A 22,939-nucleotide genomic window follows, 5' to 3' on the forward strand; every position below is an offset into this window, starting at 1 on the left:
GCCAATCGGCCAATGCGCATAACTGTCGAGCTCGAAATGGATTCGCGGAAGTGCGTGTCCACAAATTTTATTTCGTGTCGACACTACACGTTTTTGGTTTCATCTGCTGTCGCTTCGTTCTTGTGGGCCACGGCACCATCAGCGCAGTCGAGCCGGACAGGTGCGGTGTCTTCCTCCGCTACTACGTTGTCGTGTCCACCGGCTTCGGTGGGCTCCACCACCTGCGTCTGCTGCAGATCTTCTGCGCTCTCTTCGTCGCCGTCGCCGTCATGGTCCTGGTCGTTGTTGTGCTGCTCTTCGTCCTCCGGCGCAGCACTGTACCGAGTCTCCTCTTCGCCGCCGATCTCGTCGGCGTACTGCTGGAGGTGCTGCTTAGTGCGGAAGTACAGATAGATGCCCACCCCGAGCCCCACCGTAATGCCTGCACGGGGTGTAGACACCGACTTGTGAGCGCACACACGACACTGTCCAGGACGGCCTGCCGCGATTGCTGAGGGAGCGGTGGGGTACCGACAACGAGGAAGACTATGTCCCAACGGCTGCCCGTCTCGCCATTAAGCACATCGCTGAAGCTCGAGAGCGACTTCCCGACTGATATGTGGATCAGGATCTGGAGGCACGCGGCAGCGAGATATATGTACAATATCAGCGACACTGCAGATGTATATATGATATATATGTATGTATTTATGTGTGTATGTGTGTTTCTGTATGTACCTTGATGAGGGAGATGGCGGTCCCGATGGCGAAGATATGGAACTCGACTCGAGTGGCGGCGAACAGCGCGTTGAATATGGGGTAAGGGTACGGGGCGATGCGTATGAGAATTACCAGCGGCAGGCCCTCCTTCTCGAGCGCCCGCTCCAAGGCCACATACTTTGGGTAGCTCCTGCACACACACACCACCATGAAATATTATTCGAGATATTTCTACATTAAATCAAAACTATCATAATTGAAATAATGAGAGCGTACCTGGTTTGCTTCTCGACCCAGTCTCGGAAGGCGTAGCGGAAGGCGAGGAATGACGTAAGTCCGCCCAGCAAGGCGCCTATTAAGGGGAGGGGGAAGAAGAGGAGTTAGAGTCGACTCAGTTAAGGCGACGACGGCAGGGATCGGTCGGTACCGATGTAGGCGGGTATGAAGCCGGCCCATCCATAGATATACCCGCACGCCAATAGACCCCTAGTCGCAAGCGCCGTGAGCGGCACGCGTGCATGTGCGGTGTGTGCGGTGTGTGCGTGCTATTATTGCGCGTACCATGAGTAGCCAACCATGGGAGGATAGCTGGTGATGGCGATCGCCAGAATCAAAAGGAGAGACCCCCTAAAACAAGGCGTTGATGGCATGTGAGTGTACACTTCTTTCCACCGGACAAGAAAGTTAAGTTGGGTCTACACGTACGCAATGCCCTGATCTCTGATGAAGCCCGCGGTCTTGTCGAACGCACGGAAAAGCTCTTCCCTTTGTGTGGTCAGAGATGAAGATGACGACGGGTAAGGAGTTAACTCTAGAGAGCAATTGCTGCCCTGAAGGTGCTGGTCTGGTGAACGAGAACGAACCTGTACACCAACGCCAGTATGCCTAGCACCAACGAGATCACCATAAGCAACACCAGCCCGAGTCCTCTGTAGCACCACACATAACGCTACGAGTTCAGCACCAATGCGCACACAACACACACACGACGCACACGCAGATGACGCTACCGTTTTGAAAACAGGAAGCGCGACCAGGCATCGAGGAACGCTTCCTCGTTGCGCTGCTCTTGCGGTTCCTGCTCCGAGACCTCGTCCCGCAGTCCATCGTGGCCCTCCTCCGCGTCCAAGGGCGCGACAACGACCTCCAGCTTTGGCTGCGGCCGTCGCTCATCGAACTGCCACTCGCCCACCACCCCATCGTGCTCGCGGTAGCGGCCTTTGCCCAGTGCACCATATTCTCGTTTATCTGTGCAGGCCGAGGGGTGTAATAAATGCACATAAACAGGCAACAATGATTAGATGCAAGCATGACAAGGCATCGTAATCATAACGTGAAAAAACAAACAAGCGATCGGCAGATTTGGTGCTCACCTTCATCCATCGCAGCAAGGAGCGGAGTCGATTCGGCGGCCCTTTTTCGTGAGGACAGGGCCATGAACCCGCTGAAAACGCGATGGAGTGCCTTAGCAGAGCTGTAGATCTGGATGCTGCGAAGAGCAAGCTTCTGATTAATTCGGCATAAATCAGATGTCGACAGGTTCACAGTTGATTATTCGGCATAAATCAAAAGTGAAGGCAGAGGATGAGGAGATGCTGCAGTATTGCAGCGAGTAGACCGCAGGTGCTGAGGTTGGGCACCTCGGCACGCACCCTCACAGCTTCATCAAGCAGCCCGGGTGGATTGCCCGCAAAGCAATTCAGAACTGGGGCGCGCGGGGTGCACCTGCCGTGGCAGCAGTCTGGCGCGGTCCGTTCGGGAGTGATCCGTCTGCGCTCCAGTGTGCCGCTAGGTGGAGCCTTGGCGGGGCGAGCGTGGCAGCCACCAGCGACGGTTTTGATCCGGGTCTACTCTACACCGAAATCTGCAGCTGAAGATGACGACAAGGCCAGCCAGGGCAACGTCAACCCTCCTACAACCGCAACAGCAAACGTGGAGGTAACTCACAAGCCAAGCCTTGCACAACTTGAAGTTCAACTGACGCCCGTGCACAGGCTACAACGTCGTCAACCAGGGTGCTCACCATCCCAAACATCCTCACCGGTACGTCACCACACACACACACACACACACACACACACACACACACACACACACACAACACCACTCATGCGTGTCGTTCAGTGAGCCGCATGATCGCGTCGCCGTTCATCGGCTATTGGATCATACAGGAGGAGTTTGCCCTGGCCATGGGCTGGCACGTACCTATCTCTCTGCGCCAAGCAAAGTCCAGTCACGCATGCTGACGTGTTGGCGCCACCAACAGGTTCCTGGCGGCGAGTGCGACTGACGCGGTGGACGGGTTCATTGCCAAGCGCTTCAACCAGAAGTCGGTCGTTGGCTCGTTCTTGGGTGCGTGAGTGATCTCTCTCTCTCGCCTTCGCACTCTTGCTGATCGTCATGCCGCCCTATCATCGCCTAATCTCCTACGCACTCCCACACCAGACCCGCTGGCCGACAAGTTGCTGATGACAATCATGGTGACCACCATGGCCTACAAGGCCCTTCTCCCATGTACGTAGAAAGTTCTTTGTGACTGGCAGTCACTTGCAGTGCTTTGTGCACACAATTGACGTGCGTGGTTCACTACTGCAGTGCCCTTGGTTGGGCTTATCCTGCTGCGCGATGTGTCGCTGCTCGCGGGCGGCGTAATCCGCAGGTACCGATCTCTCCCCAGGCCCGTCACCGTCTCGCGATTCTTCAGGTGCCCCCAACCCATTATTAAGATGTATTGATATAAATATTTATAATGATGAAAAACGAATTAAATGCATGCACAGTGTGTCCAAGGTGGAGAGCATCGAGATCAAGCCGACCGTCATCTCGAAGGCACGTACCAATTCGAACGCTCCTGCGCGCGCAGACGGACTTGGCACTCACGAGATTCCATGGTTCGGACACCTGTGGGGATGACGATGCAGGTGAACACTGTGCTTCAGGTGGGTCTGGTGTTCCTCGTCTTGTCGGCTAAGGGACTCGACTTCACGCTCGATCCCATGTTCATGTCCGGACTCGAGTACGCCACTGCCTCCTCCCTCGCTACACGACACAGGGCACTCATAATATGAGTGGGTGTCGCAGGTGGAGCGTGGCGGGAACAACGCTGTTCTCAGGTCTGGACTACCTCAACAGCAATGCCATGCAGCGCATCAAGACCTTCCAGGACCGGCTCACCAAACGAGACCCCTGAGCCCAGTGCTGCTTTGTTTCTCTTTTTGTTATTTATTTTTTTTATATTTTATTTGGATTTGTATTGATTTCAGTGCAAGAGCGAAGAAGCTGGAGAGGTGAGCAGTACAAGAAGAAGAATGGGCGACGCTGCAGAGAAGGCGAGCCCAGAGGAGGAAGAACAGCGGGAGGACGTGGCTATGGATGAATGGGCGATGGAAGAAAGAGAGCGAGATGAAGCGAAGGTTTCAGAACAAGAAGAGAACGTGTTGTTGCCGCTACTCAAGTCCATGTTCCCTCACGTCAATGACAAGGTGCTCCACACCAACGCATTAACTGCACTGCATCGCATCCGCGTGCTAAATAATATTATCATCAATTTCATCGATCAATGATGCATTAAACTGGAAATGTTCATCTGCGTGTGCAGGTGATCGCCGAGGTGATGGAGGCGAGTGGAGGCGACGGAGACATGGCCATTGACCTTCTCATGTACACCTTCTCCTTGGCATCTGCTCTGTAGCACGCCAACCGACCACCCACGCAGGACGATGGGCGGCGGTCGCTCGCCAGACCGAGGCAGCAGCAGTGGGAGCGTCACCGAACGGACCGACCGGCTCACCGCCGCCTACGCCTGGCAGGAGCCGCAGGTCGTCGAGGAGCCCGACTTTGATCCCTCCATCGACGCGCCGTTTCTCGAGGGTTTCTCTCCTCTGCTCTTTCTCACGTGTGTGCCGTGCGTGTTGTGCAGCGTGTCTTGCGTGGGTCGTGTGTTGTTGGGTGCTCTCAGAGTGGCTGACTCGTTCCGTCGTGTTGGCTGCGGAGTGCAGATGTGCCACACTCGCCCACGATAGTGAGCCCATACGGCGAGCACGGTGGTCGCTGCGGATACTGTAACAAGTCTGCTACGGGCCGCATTTCCTGGGGTAGAACACCGCATGACACCACACGACACGCACGACACACCGCACGACACGCACGACACAGCACTGACTCGTGTGGGTTTCCCACGGTGGCAGGAATGACAGCAATCAAGGTGCGCATAGACGACTACGAAGCGATGCAGGACCTGGGCTGGACGCGCTCGGGCACCTGGATGTACCACCCGTCCAACGACAAGGCCTGCTGGTACTACCTCCCCCCCTCCCACGTTGTCGTTGATTGTTGGTCTTTCCCTTTCTGGTATGACCGCTCACGATCAAGCCTATCGCTTGGGACTTGGGCACGACAGTCCGCAGTATGTGATTCGGCTCGACGTGGCCAAGTTCGTGGCGTCAAAGGAGCAAAAGCACGTGCTCGCCAAGATGGAGCGATTCCTGAGCGACATCAACAACACGCCCGAGAACTTTCGTCACCACCAGCAGCAGCACGGGCGCACTGACGCCAACGCCAAAGACGAACACGAACGCGGGCGCGAAAGTGAAGGCGAAAGCGAAGATGAGGTCGACGAGACGTCGGTGACCGCTACGCAGCCCGAGAGCGTCGAGCCGCAGCTGAAGGACAACGACGATGCGCTGAAGAAGGCGCTCCTGGCGGACATCGTGCGCAAGGCGGTGCGACGATGCGTCGACGCGGGCGAGATTCCGGCGGTGAGCGGCGGTGATGACGTCGAAGTGGCGATTTCCGCCGCGGCGAGCGAACGCGAGCGGAAGCGGAGGGGCGACTACTCGAGCAACGTGGCCCTCAAGCTCCTGGCACTGTACAAACACTCTGACGCCGCCAAGAGCGAAGCGAAAGCGACGGAAAGAGCGAAGGACGACGATGAGGTACCGCGAGAGGAATGCGTCGAGGCGAGCGGCAGCGGTGGCGATGGCGATGGCGCCGGCCATGACCGGAGTCAGGTCGTGAAGAAGCCCGGGAAGGAAAACACGAAAGAGAAAAAGAACGAAACGCGAAGGGCCGACGCCGGCCGAGCGAACGAAATAGCTGTGAAGCTGCTGGCGCACGTCGAGCGCGTCTTGGTGGAAGAAGAGTCAGCGGCCGGGGTGAAGCAACTCTTTGGCGACGAGGGCGTGCGTGTGGTCGTGGCCGGCCCATGGATCAACTTCTTCGCCCAGTCGACCCGTGCGCAGCACCAGCAGCGATCGGCTCAGGGCACGCGCGGCTCAAGGAAGGCAAAGAAGCAGCAAAGTGAGCCCGACGCCCCAAGCCACGGCCCGCCGATCCCGCACCAATTCGAGGTCCTCCCTTTCTCACAACACTCACGACCGACATTAGTTGACCTCATGACGGTTGGGTGGACTCATTGCAGATGGAAATCAGGCCGTCCCAATACACCGAGGAGTCCTACCTGCTGTACCGCAAGTACGGCCGGCTTCACCTTGACCGTACCTCAGTGGCGGGCTGACCCGATCTATTCTTCGTCTTTCGTTCTTTTCTTTTCTTTCGCGCTGGTGCTGGGCAGATACACGATGCAGATCCACGCCAAGGAGGAGGCGAGCGAGAAGAGCTACACCGACTTCCTCTGCAGCACGCCTCTGTTCGACGACCCCCAGGGGCGCGAAGACGAGGCCCTGCCCCCTTCCGGAGGTGATCCCCTACTCGACTCTATTCGCTCTTTCTGTCGTTTTCGTTTTCGTTTTCCGTGCGGGGGGGGGGGTTGGCTCATGTGCGAATTCGCGTTCGGTGGCGGTGGCACAGGCTACGGCTCGTTCCACCAGTACTACCGTCTGGACGGGAAGCTCATCGCCGTCGGCGTGCTCGACGTCCTTCACTCGTGCGCTCTCAAACGCTCTCAGACATCCCTTTTTTTCGAGCTCAGCCCTCCTCAGGCCTTACCTTTATCTGTGTGTGCAGGTGCCTCACGTCGGTGTACTTCTTCTACGATCCCGATTACGCGTTCCTGTCCCTCGGCGTCTACTCTGCGCTGAAGGTACATACAGCTGACTTCGTGGCTGCAGCGTTGAGTCGGGCGTCACCACCGGCCACTGACCACCCATGCATCGGCACAGGAGATCGAGTGGGTGCAGCAGACCAGCCTCGCCATCCCGCGCTTCAAGTACTACTACATGGGTACTACACAGAAACTGCTCCGCCACGTTGTTCTTGCGTGCGTGTGATGTGTCTGACCATATCTCGCGCATTTATGAACATGGATCACCACAGCGTACTACATCTACGACTGCCCAAAGATGAACTACAAGGTATAGATTTAGGTCCATTTCCACCATTTTATATAATTATTATATAATGTTACTGTGGTGACGTCCGCGCAGGCTAAGTATCGGCCGTCTGACCTGATGTGTCCGTTCTACCGAGAGTGGGTGCCCCTTGAAGAATGCATTCCTCGCTTTCAGTACGCCATTGCACGACACGACACGACACGACACGACCAAGACACGACACACGCCAGCGCTGGCTCACTGAGATGCATGGACCAGGGCGTCGGCTGGGCGCTTCACGGCGTTAGTCGAGCGGGAGGAGCCACCACCGCAAGCCGAGCGCCTCCCCATCGACTACGTGCCTGTGCTCTACGAGGACTGCCTCGTCGGCTTCAGCGTGCGTGGGAACGTTTCTTATTTTTATTTTATTTTACTTTTATTCATTTTTTTGGTTCGTGGGCGCACTTGATTTTTTGTTTTCTCTTTTATGGATTTTTTACTGTTTTTCGCGGCAACAGCAAATAGGGGGCAGGTTGCGAGCGCGCGTGCAGCCGCTGGTGGAACAGTGGTGTGCCCTCGTCACGGCCGACATCGCGTCTCGCGTGGTCCTCTCCATCCGGCGGCGCTAGTTGTCGCGCACGACGGCGGGTGGTGCGAGACACTGAGACTGAAGAGAAAAGAAAAGAAAGCGGAACCAGGTGTCGGGAATGGGCCATGTCGCGGTTGTGGTGTTTCCGCCATGTCACAGCCCCATAAAGCACCAGGTGATTGGTTGTTGTGAAGTGAGGTCTCCCAGCACAACTTAGGGCAGGCGGAGGCAAAGACCCACTTTGCTTACTTCCCCCAACTCCACTACCGACCACCAAGCCCCTGACATGAGTACCCCCCACCTCCACGATCAGGGTGAACGGGTGAGCGTCCAGCAGCGCAGTGCGCAGGCATACCGCATGGTAAGATACCTGCACCACAGCCACCACCACCTGTCCTTCAAGGCAATGGCACCCGAAGCATGCATCGTCCTCTTCCCAATCAATCGATGCATCAAACAACGCCAACAAATCGAAAAAGATCGAAGCTATCCATTCTCATCCGATCTTAACTAAACCAATCTCCCTCTCTCGTGCCACAAATCTCTGCAGATGAACGACTTGGCCGCGATCTCGCGCTTATGCCAGGCGCGGCTGCACCAACTCGACGATGATGAGCTCCAGAATCCAGAGGCACAACAGGAGGAGGCCACACTCTGGGATCTCACCCAGCGCATGGGCCAAGTGCACCACGATCTCGCCAGCCTTGCGCCACCCACGCCAAACAACCCCCCCAGCCCCACGATTCAAGAGGCCCCTCGAGTTTAGCAACACCGGGGGCAAGAAGGATTTCCCGTTTTGTCATTATTGTCGACCAATGGCATCGCAATGCAATGGGGGTGTAGCTCAGATGGTAGAGCGCTCGCTTAGCATGCGAGAGGTAAAGGGATCGATACCCTTCTCCTCCAATTTTTTTGACACATTACTTTATTGTTTTTCTACTTCTGGTAGGTGTTGCATGAAGCACCAACAGTAATGTTGATTGCAAGTGAGTATATTCTTGGAGTTACCCATCACCTCAATTTGTCTCCATCACAGTTTTGGATTGAGAGCTGTGGCATCAAGTGGAGAAGGAGGTTGGTATTTTTTCTTCTTCTTGTCCACAACCAACACACCTCCTGCCCACCCATCCCATGTGTCAGTGTTTGCTGCTCTAGCTATCTTGTGCTATGGTAGAGGTAGGGTGTGTGGAGGTGCTAGGAGTCATTCTATCACTCTGTATCATTCCTGTTCACAGCTGGCACAACTTGCACTGCCCAGGTGCCAGTGGGGTGGGTGGCGGCCATGGCGGGATTGGCCATGCCATGCTTCAGCATGCAACCCTCCTCCTTCTTGGCTGGGTTGCGCTTCTGCAAGCAGTCCAGCAAGTGCTGCATAAAACTCCAGTTAGGCATTCTCTGTGAGTGAGCAATAGAACACCTCACCCTTGTTGAGGTGACCACTCCAAGGGGGTCATCAAGCTCCTCCCCCAACATCCAGCTGTCCCAGGGCACAATCACCAATCAGGATCAATGGCAGCCTCAAAACATGGACAGGGAGAATCACAACACTTCAACCACACAACATTCTACTCAACACCAAAACAGAACAGCTGAGCAGCTTCAAGCTGTCAGACCCTTACAGCTGCGGGCCAGTGAAGTCCCACCACCAACACACTCACGCTCAAGGCCACCACACACTACTCACCCTGCTCCCACCTCCACAGACACCTCCACAGAAAGGCAGTAGCAATCTTATGCAGTTGCAGTGGAAAAAAACAGAATAAAAACAACACGTTCCCCTTTCTTGGATAAGCCAACCTACAGCCAACACACTCCCTTTGGTCTGCCAACAACCTCTAATTTGGCCTCCTGCTTCATCTCCTACATGTTCTGCTTGTAGGTGCCGACCCCGTGGCCGTTGAGCTTGGCGAGGATGGTGAAGATGTCGCCTTTCTGGCCCGCGAGCGCGTAGACGGCGGTGTAGGTGCCGTCGCCATTGTCGTTGGTCTGAACCTCGCCCACCTCCGACGCGTCGCCGGTGGGACCCGCTATGTCGACGGTGAACTTGTCGCCGCCGAACGTCTTCTTGTCGCCGCGCCTGTCGCGGGCCTGGATGGTGAACGAAAACACGCCAAAGCCTGACGCGCTGTAGTCGGTGCCTTCCGTGCAGGGCACCGTGAAGGGCGCGCCTTGGATGGCGCCGCCCTCAAAGGTGACGGCGATGGTGTACTGGCCGGGCACGATGGGCTCGAACTGGACGGCGTAGGTACCGTCGCCGTTGTCGGTCACAGTGGCGGGCAGGTCGCCGTTGGGTGCGGCGATGGCCACCTCGAACTGGTCGCCGCCGTCGGTCCGCTGGACGCCGGCCTTGTCGACGGCGTGGATGACAAAGTGGCCCATGTCGGTATCGACCAGGGCGACCAGGCCCGTACCCTCGGCCCAGCTCTTGCCGGCGTCGGGTGATGACTTGATGAACACGGTCACGGGCGACTCCTTGATGGGCTCGCCGTGGAGCGTGACGTTGACCTGATAGTCGCCCGGCTCGGTCGGGGTGTACTGCACGGTGTAGGTGCCGTCGGCGTTGTCGGTAATGGAAGGCTGCACTTGGGCCGGCCCTTGGATGTCGACTTGGAACGGGTCGCCGCCATCGGTGCAGCGGTCACCGTCGGGGCTGTAGGCGTGGATGGTGAACACGCCCGGCTTGGTGGTCTGGCCGCCCACCAGGCCGGGACCCTCGGCGAACGACAGCGCGGCGCGGGCGCCCTCGATGAGCAGGCCGTAGGGGCTGCCCTTGATGGGCTCGCCGTCGAGGGTGACCTTGACGACGTAGCGGCCGGGAGTGGCTACCTGGTAGGCGCCGTCAAAGGTACCGTCCTGGTTGTCGGTCAGGGACGGCGCGGGCACGGCCTCGGGACCCTCGACCTGCACCTCATACTTGTCGCCGCCGGTCTTGATCTGCTGACCCTGGGCGTTGAAGGAGGTGACGCGGAACTGGGCCGGCTTCTTGGTCTGCGCGCCCTCGACTCCGGGGCCGGTGGCGACCGAGTGCCCGGCGGACGGACCGTCGATGTGGACGGTGTACGGGGAGTTCTTGATGGCCTCGTCGCGGAGCTTGATGGTGATGGTGTAGTCGCCGGGCTTGGTGACGGTGTAGTGCACGGGGTACTTGCCGTCACCGCCGTCGGTCACAGTGGGCTGGATGTGGCCCTCGGGGCCGGCAATGGTCACCTCGAACTGGTCGCCGCCGGTGGGGAGCTCCTCGTCAAAGTAGTTCTTGGCCACGATGGTGAAGTCGGCCGACTGGTAGGTGTCGGCGCGCTCTAGGCCCGGACCATAGGCGTAGCAGTGGGCCGGGTCGGCCGTGCGCTTCTTGCGGGCCAGCTCCTCGCGCTTGCGGTGCTCCTCCTCGCTGAGGTAGTTGCGGAAGGCGGAGAGGTAGGTCATGAGCGAGAGCTCGTCAGGGGTGTTGACCATGTCCTCGGGGTCGATGAGCCGGGCAATGTTGAAGTGGTCGAGGGCGGTCTGCATGGCCTTCTCGAGGTCCTGGAGGGCGTCGTTGGTGAGGGCCGACATGTCCGTGGGGGTGAGCACGCCCGGCTGAACCGAGTCGCAGAGAGCGCTCAGCACGCGGCCGTCGCACCAGTTGGTGGTGAAGTTGACCACCGGCTTGTCGACGTTGTAGGGGGCGATCTGGGCGTTGACCCACTGGAGCAGCTCCCACTTGGGCGAGCCCTGGCCGATCATGTTGATCTGGTAGCGCAGAATGAGAGTCCAGATGAGGCCCAGGATGAGCTTGACCTTGCCGTCGACGATGTCCTCCGGGCCGATACCGACCAGCTGGAGGCCCTCGTCCTTGATGAACTTTACGGCGCGGCCGTTGTTCTCGAGGTAATGGTACCGCATGGTGGGCTTCAGGTTGATCTTACCCAGCGACTTGGACGAGATGATCTCGAGCAGGTTGCACAGGTTGATGCCGTTGGACAGACCAGTCTCGATGTCCTCCACCTTCATGCGCCTCTCCGCTAGGAACTGGTTGGCCCACCTGGTAAACGCCTTCTTCTGAACATCGACCCAGGTCTTGTCAGCCGGTGAGACGGCATGTTGTTGTTGAGCCATTCTATACTATACTATTACTGAACAAGAGCGGATTGTCTACTTCTTCCTCTCCTTCCGCTTCTTCTGAAGGTCCTTTCGATTTCGCACACACCCACCCCGCAGATCCTTACGAGCGGCCACTTCTCTTTCTTTGGGACGAGGACCCAAGAAAGGAGAAGTTGCGGTTTGTGCCTTACTCCGGCGACTTATTGTTCTCCGGTTTCGCCCGCTTTTCTTGAATCATCAATCATCAATATTATCAATCATCAATCCGCCAATTCTCACCAAAGCATACAAAATGCCCTTTCAATTCGTTGGTGACGCATTCCAAAAATCGGAGGTCACTTCGAAGATGCCTGGCAGTGCCGCCTCCTACCGCTAAGCGAAGCTTTGAATGATGGACAAGGTGCGCAATCTGTAGTCACTAAATTAAAACCTGCCAAAAATGATTGCCCCAGGTGAGGCTCGAACTCACGACCTCTGCGTTATAAGCACAGCGCTCTACCAACTAAGCTACGAGGGCATTTCTATCGCAATTATTCCCTAATCACGAAACCATGAATTACCTGTGACGCCACAACCCAGCCCCGTGGCCGGTTTTTACCAGACGTCCCACCACCAAACAAGGGAAAGAGAATATAAAAAAATAAAGACCCTGCGGTGGCGGTCACTACAGAAAGAAGTGGTCGGGGAGACGTGTGGAAGAGCCCCCTTTGAATCGCAAACGTTTAAGATAGAAAGAATGAGAATGGCGCAACCGCCATCCTTCATGGCCTTCTTCGCTGTGGTCTCTCTTCTTCTCGTCCTCTCCCCCTCTCTCACCCTCGGTACGGAGAAAATCATAATCTTAAGATGGAGAGGACCGTATGATGGTGGAAACTTCAGTGATCCTGGAAAGATGTCGGGCCAGATCAAGAGATGTGGAGGAGATGGAGAATCATCAGAAAGCAGAGGCTAACATGTTCGCCTCCTTGGCTGATCATTGCGAATCTCCCCCCCCCCAACGCTATACAATACAGGCAAGGAGACATGTGCCACTTGTGAGTTCGTGGTAGGGCGAGCCCAGGGCGCTCTGAGTCTGGCCGGTACAGATTCGTCGATCGTCCTGAGCCGGGCCACCTCGAAGGCCATCCAGCACTCGGCCACGCCCCTCTCCTTCACCCTCGAATCGTGGGTCTACTTCGAGCAGACCGAGGAGCGCCTCTCCCAGCCCATCTTCGCGCGCTACCCGCGCACTGCCCCCATCCGGGGCAACTCCTTCGCCGAGTTCCTCCTCCAGCTGCAGAGCAATGGCAACCTCAACCTCTTCTTTGGCGGCGGCTGGGCCAACCCGAACCGCGTCGGGCTCGAGCTCGACTGCGGCTTCGACGCCTTGCGCCAGGGCGAGTGGACTCACGTGGCCCTCACGGTCGACACTCCGGCCGGGCAGGCCAACCCGGCCACGGTCCTGATCTACATCAACGGCCAACAGGTGTGCGGCTGGTCGTCGATGGACGGCGGCGTGTTCGACGGCACGCGACAGGTCATGCACGACCAGCCCTTCGCCATCGGCAACTACGAAGACATCGCCGAGGCCTGCGGCGGCGTCGCGCAGACGATGACCACCGGCACTGTCGACGAGCTGCGCGTGTGGGCCGGCGCCCGCTCGAGCGTGGAGATCCTGGCCTGGTACGCCGACGTCGTGCCCGCCACCTCGGCCGGCCTCGTGGGCCAGTTCCACTTTGACCGCGAGCCGATCGAGCTCCTCGGCCAGCAGGCGTTCGACTCGTCGCCGACCGGGGCCAACGCGATGCTCACCGATGCCGGCCTGTGGATCCCCTCCACCGCGCCCATCCTGTCCACCGTCACCGTGGCCAACTTCCAGCTGACGCCGGTCAACTTCTACGCCTACGCGACCGACCCCACCGACGGCTGGTTCGTGGTGCTGTCGGGCCTGCCCGGCGACGCCCAAAACGTGCTGTACCAGGACGCCCAGGGCCTTGTGCCCCTCCCGAGCGGCGCCACCATCCTGACCGCCCCCAACGCCCGGTTCGTTTCCCAGCCCAAGTGAGCGTGTGAGTTCATAGGTAGTGCGGTCATGTCTGACGTCGTTTGTTGGTGTTGTTGTTGTTGGATCGACGTCCAGGAACCCCGTGGCCTACTTTAAGAGCACCAGCCCGAGGGGCGCTCAGGTGTCGGTCCCCTACACGCTGGCGTCGCGTGACTCAAATGGCGACGAGCTCCTGTTCGACAGCACGCAGGTGGTGATCACGGTGGTGCCCAACGGGTGCGACGGGGCCGGAGGCAAGTTCGACCGCTGCGACGTGTGCAACGGCGACGGCAAGTGTTCGCCCTACGGCTGCGACGGCCAGGGCAACGAGCCCGACGACTGCGGCGACTGCAACGGCGACAACACCGGGTGCGCGTGTGCGCTCACTTCGTGGCGCAACCACACGGCGGCGGACATGGACGAGAGCCTGGCCTACGCCGAGCTGGCCGGGCTCGACCAGGTGGTCCAGCAGACCCAGGAGCTGCTGGACGAGGTCACGCAGCTGCTGCTGAGCGGCCACGGTGAGAACCAGGGCTTCACCTGCGCCACCTACACCGACGTGCTGGACAGGGTCAAGGCCCTGCAGACCAAAGCCAGGGCCTACAACCGCAACGCCCTCCACTTCCTCAACAGTCTCGAGTAGGCTCATCGTCACTCACAGCCTCTTCACCTCGAACTCAGCCACCACTTCGCTTTCTCTTCTCTCACACACACGCCTGGGTCTGTGTACAGATCATGCCCCACCAACTACAGGCCCCTATTAATGATTTCATCAATATAACAACATTAGCACAGTAAATAGTCTGCGTTTTGGAAGAAAGATACAAAGATGTTGATAAAGATAGGTCACTTGGTGGTGGCGTGGAGGTCTGGTCGTCGCCCGCGCAGCTCCTGCAGGGCAGCACGATAGCCGCGCCAGTTGAGTTTGAGGTCCTGCAGGGCTGGCGCGCCGTCGGCGAAGCACGCGAGGCCCGCTGGCGTGATGCCGCGGCAGTCCATGAGGTTGATAGTGGTCAGGGCCGGCAGGCCGCGCACGATGACCGCCAGCGCCGCGTCGTTGACGCCGGTCCCGTTGATTTTGAGGTGTGCCAGCGATGATGCGAGGCCGCCACGGGCGTCGGCCGTGAGCGGCGACCAGTCGGTTATGCTGTGGCACTTGGTCAGCGCGAGGCTCGTGAGCGAGGGCAGCAGCCGACAGAGCGCGGCGAGCGCGGCGTCGGTGATCCAGACGCAGCCCGATACGTCGAGCTCGGTCAGCGATAACGGCGTCGGCGTCGTCGACATTGTCTCACCGTCCGCCGGGGCCGGCGCGCAGAAACTGTCGACAGAGACGCTGGCGTTGTTGGAGGCGATGAGGGACTCGAGGCGGGGCAGGCCGGTGAGCACCTGGCGGAAGGTCGCGCCCCTGACCAGCTGCGCGCAGCGGGACAGCTGGAGGTGCGTGAGCTCGGTGCAGCAGCGCACGATTTCCGCGAGCTGCGCGTCGTCGACGCTCGTGTAGTTGAGGTTGAGCGAGCGCAGCCCGGCGAGCGCGCCCAGCAGCTCGAACGGAACCGCCTTGTCGCTGCGGCAACCGGAAACATCCAACGATCTCAGCTGCGTGAGCTTGGCCAGGGACTGAAGCACGGGGTCGTCGCACGCTGTGGTGTTTTGTACAACACGGCCGTTATTAATTAATTTACCCACACTCACTCTCTCTCTCACACACACGCGCACACATTCTACACACACACGCACACGCACACGCACACAGGTGTATAAATGTAGTCTCTCTTTTAAAGAATTGTAACGTACTGGTCGCAGAGATACGCAACGAGACGAGTTGTGGAAGGTGTGAGGCCACCCCATCGACTAACCCTGCAACGCTCACTTTGATACACTCGCTGAACGCATTTCACACCCACCACCACCACAAGCAGCAGCAGCAGCAGCAGCAGAAGAACGAGGTTAGAGCGATGACAAGATGACGACGACGATGACGACAACAACACAGATCATCTTGTGTGCAGGGACCCCTACCCAATGTCCAGGAAGGTGATCTTGGAGCAGCCGCCGCAGATGTCGATGAGGTTCGAGTCCGTCAGCCCCACGCAGCCGTAGAGAACGAGAGATTCCAGGTTGGTGCACCTGTGTGACCAATGAGCACACTTCCGTGTGCTCGTGTGCGTGTCGTGTGCGTGTCGTGTCGTGAGAGTGTGTCGTGTGAAGCGAACCTCGCAATGCACGCAAAGCCATCATCTTCGACTCGAAAGTTGCAATGGAGGTTGAGTGAGGTCAAGCCTGTGGCGAGACCCTGTGGTGTGAAGAACAAGAACACACACGCAAGTAGGAAATCGACGTCGTCGTGTTGAGTGAGATCTGTGGCGAGTGGCGATGTGATGATGTGGTGATGTGATGACGTGGAGGTAGAGGTACGGGCGTGGAGATGATGTGCTCGAGGAAGGCCCGCTTCGTGTGCGAGTACCCATAGAGGCTGAGCCGCGTGGTGTTGGGACCCAGCAGCCACCCCACGTTCCGGGGCAACAACAAGAAGTTGCGTACACCGTACCTGTTAGATGGAGATCGATGAGAGCTCAACAAATCAAATTGAAACTAACACCGTCGTAGAGAGAGAGTGAGGGATTGATGTAAATGGGTACCCCCACATCCGCTCCCGCAGGTCATCCGGAAGCAGGACCTGGCCGGGGGGCGTCATCACCTTCTCATCAAGAAGGAGAGAAAGCAGACAGTACTCCCACAGCGTTCGCATCTTCTCCAGCACCGAGTAGTTTCAATCTTCAAGCTACCAAATGCCGGCGCCAAAATCAAATCAGCGTTTCCAAATCAGAATTGCGAGGAAAACCCTCTCCAGAAGTCATTCAGCGAAGAGGTGTGGAGGTGTTTATAATTGCCCCCCCCCATGCAATACTCCACTAACTGGAAAGATGGAACGGCAGGAGTCGGTTGACCTCGATGAAGCTGCTATCCAAGGTGCGCCCACAACCTACAGGTCATCCATCCATTCATCTTTTTCGGCGTAGTACGGACCTGTAATTTCTTCTTTTTTTCTGGTGTAGACGGGGTGCAGAAGGCGGCCGACGCTCTGCGCTACGCGACTGCCGTTCTGTTCACCTCTGGCGCCGGCCTGGGCGTCGACTCTGGCCTGCCCGACTTCCGGTACGGCTTCCGGGTCTTGTCGCGTAGGGTTGATGTTGGCCAGCCCTAACCCGTGTGGTGGTTGTTGGGGTCTGCAGCGGGCCGCAGGGCTTTTGGCGGGCGTACCCACCCATGAAGGAGATGGGCCTGGAGTTCTCAAGCATCAGCAACCCGGCCTGGTTCACCCAAGACCCCAAGTTCGCCTGGGGCTTCTGGGGTACGTGCTGGCGGGTGGTGTGTGTGTGTGTGTGTGTGACAGTGAGTTATGTCACCGCGGGGCTGATGGTGGTGCATGTCGTGTATACAGGCCATCGCTACGATCTATATACCAAGGCCGCGCCCCATGCGGGCTACCAGTTCATGCGCCAGCTGGGCGAGCGTATGCGGGACGGCTATTTCAGCTTCACCTCCAACGTGGACGGTCACTTCGCCCGGGTGTTCCCTGACGATCGCATCCTGGAGTGTCACGGGTACATTGCCGGCAAGCCATTGGAGTTGACCAAGCCAGCCCTTGAACTGTGCTTGCTATGTGGTGTCTACGCCCATGTTCAGGTGCATTCACTACCTGCAGTGCTTCGATGACTGCAGCCCCGACCTGTGGGAAACCCAGCGGACGGTTGATGTGGAGAAGCTGCGCATCGACATGACCACCTTCAAGTGCGTGCTTTTACCCCTCCAACACCACAAAATGTCGCATTTGCCCGGCCCAGGGCTGACCCCGCGTCACAGGGCAATGGGTCCTCTTCCCGCTTGCCCCAAGTGCCACGGATTGGCTCGACCCAATGGTGCGCTCCGCAACAAGTCACACCTATCGGCAATCGGTTGTTGTGATTGTTTGCGCCCGACGCCTAGTCTGCTAACTGGTGCGCCGGGGACAGTGTTGATGTTCGGCGACTATGGGTGGAACGAAGATCGATTCGAAGTGCAGCTGGAGCACTACGAGGCGTGGATGGCCTCCCTCAAGGAGAAGAAGGACACCCGCCTGGTGGTGGTCGAGATCGGCGCAGGTACGGTATCGCAGCGCACACGCACCACCGCACACACCACGCAGATTTCTTACCGCACACGCAGGTACGGGCGTGCCGACGGTGCGAAAGCAGAGCGAGCGGCGCGTAATGTCGTTCGAGGAGCGCTTCGGGAAGGGCTCGGCCGTGCTGATGCGGATCAACCCGAGGGACCACCACTGTCCCGCCACGGTGCCCTGCATCCCCATTCCGCTCGGCGGCCTCGACGCCCTCGCACGCATCCAGGACGCCCTCCACCAACAGCAATAGAGACTCCAGCGCCATACCAGTCCGTGTGGTATTGCAGCTGTGCTATGAATCACATGGCCTGGTTCGTTGACGTTGGCCTCTCACCCGTCGACAGTTCGAGGGTTCTGTGCAGGCAGCTGCAGAGCGCAACAAGCACGCGGTTGGTTGTGAACGAAGAAGGGAGCCCGAAAAACCTTTCGTCTAACTATTCCGCGTGGGAATCACACAGGACACCAACAGCAGACGAAGAAGAAGAGGACGACTAAAAGGAAACTATCTTTATAGGTCTGATATCACAGACAGGAGAGAGAGAGGATGAAGTCACTGCTGTCCTCTTCGTTGGGGCGGCAGTCGCCCTCGTTCACGCAGAGGATGGAGGCCAAGAAGCGGCAGGAGGAGGAAGAGGAGGCGCGCAAGCGACGGCACTCATCGTCGCCCCATCACCATCAGCGATTGGGCCTTTCTTCTTCTTACAACGGCCCTTCGACCCTTCGGTCCTTCCTCTACAGCAACTCCCCGTCAACTGCACAAACAAATGCACCCGACACGGCAACTAGCGATGAGGATTCCTCAATGGAAACGATGGTGGTAATAGAGGGCTTTCTAACGAAGCAGGGCCAACGATTCAAGACGTGGAAGAGGAGATGGTGCGTTGTACTCGCCGATCCCCCTGCGTCACGCAGCGGCACGCCCAACGTAGAACGAGACGATCTCCAGGAAGATGGTGAACGGCAACCGCGACCACTTGGGCGAAAGGGCAAACTCTACTACGCCAAGCAGCCCCAGGTACAACCCACATTCACACAATCACGAATTCAATATTGATTTTACAGTATTTTATTTTATTCGATTTTGATTTTATTTTGGTGGTGCCTTTGTAGAGCCGCAGTTCTCGGGGCGAGGTGACGCTGGACCACTTCTCGGTGCTCGACATCAGCACAGGTACCACCAATCCGCCACCTTCCCACTTGTCGCCTCTCTCTTGTGCTAATCTTGCCTGGAAAATGGCGTTGTGCCCTGCAGGCAGCCTCGATGAGGAGGCGATGGCCCTGCTGCCCAGCGACCTGATGCCAACGGGCCACTGCTTCTGCGTGAACACGCAAAAGCGCGTTTACTACTTCTGTTGTGACACGGCGGAGGATCTGGTGAGATGGCAGCGCGCCCTCCAGTCGCTCATGCCCCACAACCAGAACCGTGCGTGCCTCCTCTGCTCTCTCTTTTCGCGTGTGCGTTCCATCTTTGCTGATCCAACCGTCGGTCGGCACCAGCAGGATCGGACGACGACATCCAGCAAAGGCAGCCGCGGCTAGAGCGGGAGGTGAGGCATCTCTTCCGAGACATCTGCGAGGTCATGCGCGACCACGACGTGGATGGCGGCAACGTCGACGAGAATCATCACCACCACGACAACGACGACGACGGCAGCAGCAGCCACGTCAACGGCGATGACGACAGCGACCCCGAAGAGGCTGACTACGTGGCCAAGGGGAAGGAGGCGATCCGCGATGGCTCCTTCAGCCCCGGCAGCCAGAAGAAGAAGAAGGGGAACAGGAAGGAAGAGCAGCGGCGCGAGAAGGAGAGGGAGTGGCTGCGAGTGATCGAAGCCGAGGTGCAGCAGGCGGAAACGATCGAGGACGAGGACGAGCGACGGGAGGAGTGGGTGCGCCTCAAGCAGGCCCTCACCAAGGGCATGGAGCGGGCGCTGCTTCACTCCGACCGGCGGCGAGCGGAGCTCACCCTGCGCGCGGCAGCGGCCAAGGCGTCGTCGATGATGGCAGACGGCAGCACCAGCACTAGCGACGAGAGCGAGGGAGAAGCCGCCAAGAAGCAAAAGAACGAAGAAGGCAAGGACCAAAAGAACGAAAGCGATGGCGCAGCTGCGGCGAAAGAGCGAAGGAGCGAGAGCGGCGCCGCGGGCCGGCGCCGCGAGGGGACGCGACGGGCGGGCGGCCGCGATGAAGACGACCAGGACGACGGGTGGAACTCCGACGGGTTCGACACGTCACGCGAGGCGACCCTAGCGCGCGAGATCATGGGGAAGCGAGGCGATGACAGTGGACACCGCGACGATGAGGGTCTATACGGCGATGACAGCGACGGCGGCTTGGATGACCAGGGGAGTGACGACACCGAGGACGAAGAAGACGGTCTGCTCGAGTCGGACAAGCGGAGGCACGCGAAGCGGAAGCGGAAGAGCCGGCAGGGCCGAAAGAAGGCGCCCACGCGGCGCATCTACAGCTACGGCCAGGAGGAGAACATCGGGTTCGAGGGCGAACCCGAGACTGAGCAGTCGTTCGCCGGCGGTGGCGGCACCTATGGGACCTACGGCGCGCAACGAAAGAGCGGCGACGACGGCCACCAACGCGACTTTGATCCGACGAGGACCTCGTCCTCGTTCTCCTTCTGGTCCTGCTTCTGCTGTTGAGCATCGTGGTGAGGGCGATCATGATTGTAAATTATACGGCTTCTTGGTATCTTGTTCTCGTTGAATGACGTCAGGAAACAAAGCGACCATCACCCCATAACCACGTTCGTGGAAGGCCAGGGCAGAAAGTGCGGTGGCAACTTCGGTTGAAGCTTCAATGCACACGAGATTGAACTCATCTTGATTCGAAAGAAGAGGGTATCGGATAAGAGCGCGAGCGGCGTGGTTCACGATGTGCCAATGCGGCGAGGAGGACTGGGCGTGGTGCTGCAATCGTTTGTGCGAGCCCTGCAGCAGCACATGCTGCGATGGAGATGATTTCTGCGACGTGACTGGTGCAGGCAAAAAGTGCTGGTGTGCGCCCCTGTGGCCCCTCGTCTTCTACTCGCGTTCGCACGATTGCAAGCCATGCAGCTTCTTTCGATTCCTGCCCTTCCTGTTCACCCTCTCCATCCAGCCGCACGGATCGCGATCTTCATCGTTCTTCTTTAGCTTCCTCGTGATCCTCTTCAGCATCAGAAAAGAGGAGCACCGTCTTAGCATCGACATCCTCTACCCGCTCATCAGCTTTCAATTCACTTGGCACCAACTTGAAGGAAGCGACTACGACGAGGAGCGTTCTGTACAGCATCTGGTACGCGGACGGCGCCAAGCGAGGTATGGACCATCCGTCAATCTCGAAGATGGAGTCGTTGCAGCTGTAGACGAGTCCGGATCTCAGCTGTTGTGGACGATCGATTTCCGTGTGCTGCCCATTCTGCTCGGGCATTGGTCACCCAAGCGAGCCTGGATCATGTCCCTCGCTCCTTTGCCACTCTACTTCTCCTTCAGGTATAAACACGCTGTCTCGCTCACATCTCTCTTCTCCTCTTTGCGTCATCTTTGTATCAATCAATTCGGCTCTCTATGGCGATCAACAAACTCACCAAACTGCCTTTGTCTCGCGCTGTGCAAAGGCGGAAGCTGGGTCTGTTGATGAATCAAGAGCCGAGCGTGGAGCTCCAGTTGCACGTCGTGCCTCTCGTGTCCTTCTACTACCACGACGAGCCGCGCTCCTTCACCGCCTTCTTCACGCTCTTCTACGTGCTCTACTTCCACCGCCTCAGCTCCACCCCGCCGTACCTGGCCAACGGGCAGACCACCTACTGGTCCCTCGTCGTGTTCCCTCTCCTCTGGGTGTTCAGGTGGAACGACGGCTGGACCGTCTCGCTCTTCAGTACAGACATCATTCCCCTTCTCTCTCTCTCTCTCTCTGTGTGTGTGTGTGTGGGCGCGCGCGCGCGATGGTACGTGTGCGATGGTGCGTGTGCGTGTGGTCGTGGCCTCACATACTTTTACTCTGTCAAGTGGTCTTGTGGGTCAGTGCCAGCAAGGCCGCGGTGGTCCTCGTCATCTTCCCCATCTTCTGGTTGATCTACACCAAAGGCGAGGTACGCACCGCGCCACGCAAACACACACGCGCGTGCTCGTTGTCACAATCGTTGGCGCGTTCGAACCCCCCACTCGGGTGTGCCCCGTGGTCGTGCAGGCGATCAGGGTCATGGTCCTATTCGTGTTGTGGCTTTCGATCAACCCCAGCACATCAAGGGTGCGTGCTCTCTCCCGCGCTCCCCTTGCTTGCGCTTTCACTGCGCACTCACCGCACTCACCGCACACACCGCACACCACACGATTCATAACAGGTTCACTTGATGCTCCTGTTCCTCCTGTGGATGCACTGTGGCTGGGGCCGCAACTGTCGGTTGGGCCTCGTCCTGGTCCCGTTCCTGTGGGTGCAGTACGAGAAGCAGCTCTCGCTCCTCCACGGCGCCCCGACCTACTACAAAGCGCGGGTGTGGCTCGTACCATTCTTCTTCTTCCGACAGCTCAGCCACGATCAACGGTGCCACTTTCGAGCCCCTCACCTCTCGCACCATGTATACAACTGACCCTGTGTGCGGTGTGTGCGGTGGTGTGTGCGGTGTGTCTAGGAGCGTGTGTTTGTTCCCACTGTTCTACGTGAGCAAGGACGACACGGCGACGGACAGGTCGGTGCTGTGGTCGGTCCTCATGCTACTCTGGTTCCGTTCGAGCCGGTCCGCGCACTCGACCCACAAGTGCTGCTTCCTCCCGCCCGTCTTCTACTGCAGCTCCTCGGCCTGCCCTCGCTGCTTTTGATTCAAGCACGTACACCAGTTACTGGGGCACAGTTGTACATATTTCCGAAACATTGACAACATACTTGTAAGTTTGCTATTTAAAATGAAAAATTTAAATTTAAATAACAATTTTCAAGATCGTGGCCTTTGCTGGCTCCACCCATGGAGCCCCACGTCGAGTTGCGCGTCGTGACCCATCTCGTCTGCCAGCTGCCGCTCTTCGACTCTGACCTCGAGGCCGCCGAGGGCTTCACCGGCGCAGTGAGCGAGTGGCGCGAGGCCCTGCGGGCCGCCGACGCGCTGCTCAGCCGACACGGCGTTCCTCATC

The 22,939-nt window shown here is 58.3% G+C and overlaps 10 protein-coding genes and 1 pseudogene across 10 annotated transcripts; 7 read left to right on the plus strand and 4 right to left on the minus strand.

Moving 5' to 3' along the window:
- Positions 1–83: 83 nt before the first annotated feature.
- ACA1_173060 (SNARE associated Golgi protein) lies at positions 84–2,136 on the minus strand (the record flags this gene model as incomplete). The annotated part of the gene is made up of 10 exons (XM_004356526.1): positions 84–421; positions 511–610; positions 718–889; positions 976–1,051; positions 1,127–1,185; positions 1,261–1,326; positions 1,405–1,464; positions 1,563–1,628; positions 1,710–1,947; positions 2,073–2,136. 10 exons carry the CDS (start codon positions 2,134–2,136, stop codon positions 84–86), a joined length of 1,239 nt encoding a protein of 412 aa, XP_004356579.1.
- Positions 2,137–2,283: 147 nt separating this feature from the next.
- ACA1_173070 (CDPalcohol phosphatidyltransferase superfamily protein) lies at positions 2,284–3,889 on the plus strand (the record flags this gene model as incomplete). Its single annotated transcript, XM_004356527.1, has 10 exons — positions 2,284–2,637; positions 2,694–2,742; positions 2,824–2,926; positions 2,966–3,051; positions 3,145–3,213; positions 3,295–3,328; positions 3,359–3,403; positions 3,480–3,516; positions 3,621–3,715; positions 3,781–3,889. The coding sequence occupies 10 exons, from the start codon at positions 2,284–2,286 to the stop codon at positions 3,887–3,889; spliced, it is 981 nt and encodes a 326-aa protein (XP_004356580.1).
- A 118-nt stretch (positions 3,890–4,007) lies between these two features.
- Positions 4,008–4,390, plus strand: ACA1_173080 (uncharacterized protein; the record flags this gene model as incomplete). Its single annotated transcript, XM_004356528.1, has 2 exons — positions 4,008–4,181; positions 4,298–4,390. The coding sequence occupies 2 exons, from the start codon at positions 4,008–4,010 to the stop codon at positions 4,388–4,390; spliced, it is 267 nt and encodes an 88-aa protein (XP_004356581.1).
- A 28-nt stretch (positions 4,391–4,418) lies between these two features.
- ACA1_173090 (Arginine-tRNA-protein transferase, putative) lies at positions 4,419–7,597 on the plus strand (the record flags this gene model as incomplete). The annotated part of the gene is made up of 13 exons (XM_004356529.1): positions 4,419–4,569; positions 4,698–4,793; positions 4,887–4,965; positions 5,099–6,047; positions 6,119–6,171; positions 6,272–6,396; positions 6,508–6,583; positions 6,664–6,739; positions 6,819–6,879; positions 6,973–7,010; positions 7,083–7,162; positions 7,248–7,365; positions 7,487–7,597. The coding sequence occupies 13 exons, from the start codon at positions 4,419–4,421 to the stop codon at positions 7,595–7,597; spliced, it is 2,013 nt and encodes a 670-aa protein (XP_004356582.1).
- Positions 7,598–9,417: 1,820 nt separating this feature from the next.
- Positions 9,418–11,652, minus strand: ACA1_173100 (gelation factor, putative; the record flags this gene model as incomplete). Its single annotated transcript, XM_004356530.1, has 1 exon — positions 9,418–11,652. One exon carries the CDS (start codon positions 11,650–11,652, stop codon positions 9,418–9,420), a length of 2,235 nt encoding a protein of 744 aa, XP_004356583.1.
- An 897-nt stretch (positions 11,653–12,549) lies between these two features.
- ACA1_173110 lies at positions 12,550–14,303 on the plus strand (annotated as a pseudogene).
- A 203-nt stretch (positions 14,304–14,506) lies between these two features.
- ACA1_173120 (leucine rich repeat domain containing protein) lies at positions 14,507–15,508 on the minus strand (the record flags this gene model as incomplete). The annotated part of the gene is made up of 2 exons (XM_004356531.1): positions 14,507–15,277; positions 15,455–15,508. 2 exons carry the CDS (start codon positions 15,506–15,508, stop codon positions 14,507–14,509), a joined length of 825 nt encoding a protein of 274 aa, XP_004356584.1.
- Positions 15,509–15,675: 167 nt separating this feature from the next.
- On the minus strand, positions 15,676–16,409 carry ACA1_173130 (uncharacterized protein; the record flags this gene model as incomplete). The annotated part of the gene is made up of 4 exons (XM_004356532.1): positions 15,676–15,787; positions 15,874–15,953; positions 16,076–16,208; positions 16,300–16,409. 4 exons carry the CDS (start codon positions 16,407–16,409, stop codon positions 15,676–15,678), a joined length of 435 nt encoding a protein of 144 aa, XP_004356585.1.
- A 175-nt stretch (positions 16,410–16,584) lies between these two features.
- ACA1_173140 (silent information regulator protein Sir2, putative) lies at positions 16,585–18,069 on the plus strand (the record flags this gene model as incomplete). The annotated part of the gene is made up of 8 exons (XM_004356533.1): positions 16,585–16,630; positions 16,717–16,816; positions 16,894–17,012; positions 17,103–17,265; positions 17,348–17,452; positions 17,525–17,580; positions 17,674–17,802; positions 17,867–18,069. The coding sequence occupies 8 exons, from the start codon at positions 16,585–16,587 to the stop codon at positions 18,067–18,069; spliced, it is 921 nt and encodes a 306-aa protein (XP_004356586.1).
- A 294-nt stretch (positions 18,070–18,363) lies between these two features.
- On the plus strand, positions 18,364–20,473 carry ACA1_173150 (uncharacterized protein; the record flags this gene model as incomplete). The annotated part of the gene is made up of 5 exons (XM_004356534.1): positions 18,364–18,695; positions 18,732–18,834; positions 18,930–18,990; positions 19,072–19,242; positions 19,320–20,473. The coding sequence occupies 5 exons, from the start codon at positions 18,364–18,366 to the stop codon at positions 20,471–20,473; spliced, it is 1,821 nt and encodes a 606-aa protein (XP_004356587.1).
- A 232-nt stretch (positions 20,474–20,705) lies between these two features.
- On the plus strand, positions 20,706–22,630 carry ACA1_173160 (uncharacterized protein; the record flags this gene model as incomplete). The annotated part of the gene is made up of 6 exons (XM_004356535.1): positions 20,706–21,304; positions 21,430–21,689; positions 21,821–21,903; positions 22,002–22,061; positions 22,156–22,355; positions 22,444–22,630. 6 exons carry the CDS (start codon positions 20,706–20,708, stop codon positions 22,628–22,630), a joined length of 1,389 nt encoding a protein of 462 aa, XP_004356588.1.
- Between the last annotated feature and the right edge of the window lie 309 nt (positions 22,631–22,939).

The sequence above is a fragment of the Acanthamoeba castellanii genome, assembly GCF_000313135.1.
Source record: "Acanthamoeba castellanii str. Neff unplaced genomic scaffold scf7180000084741, whole genome shotgun sequence".
Lineage (NCBI taxonomy): Eukaryota > Discosea > Longamoebia > Acanthamoebidae > Acanthamoeba > Acanthamoeba castellanii.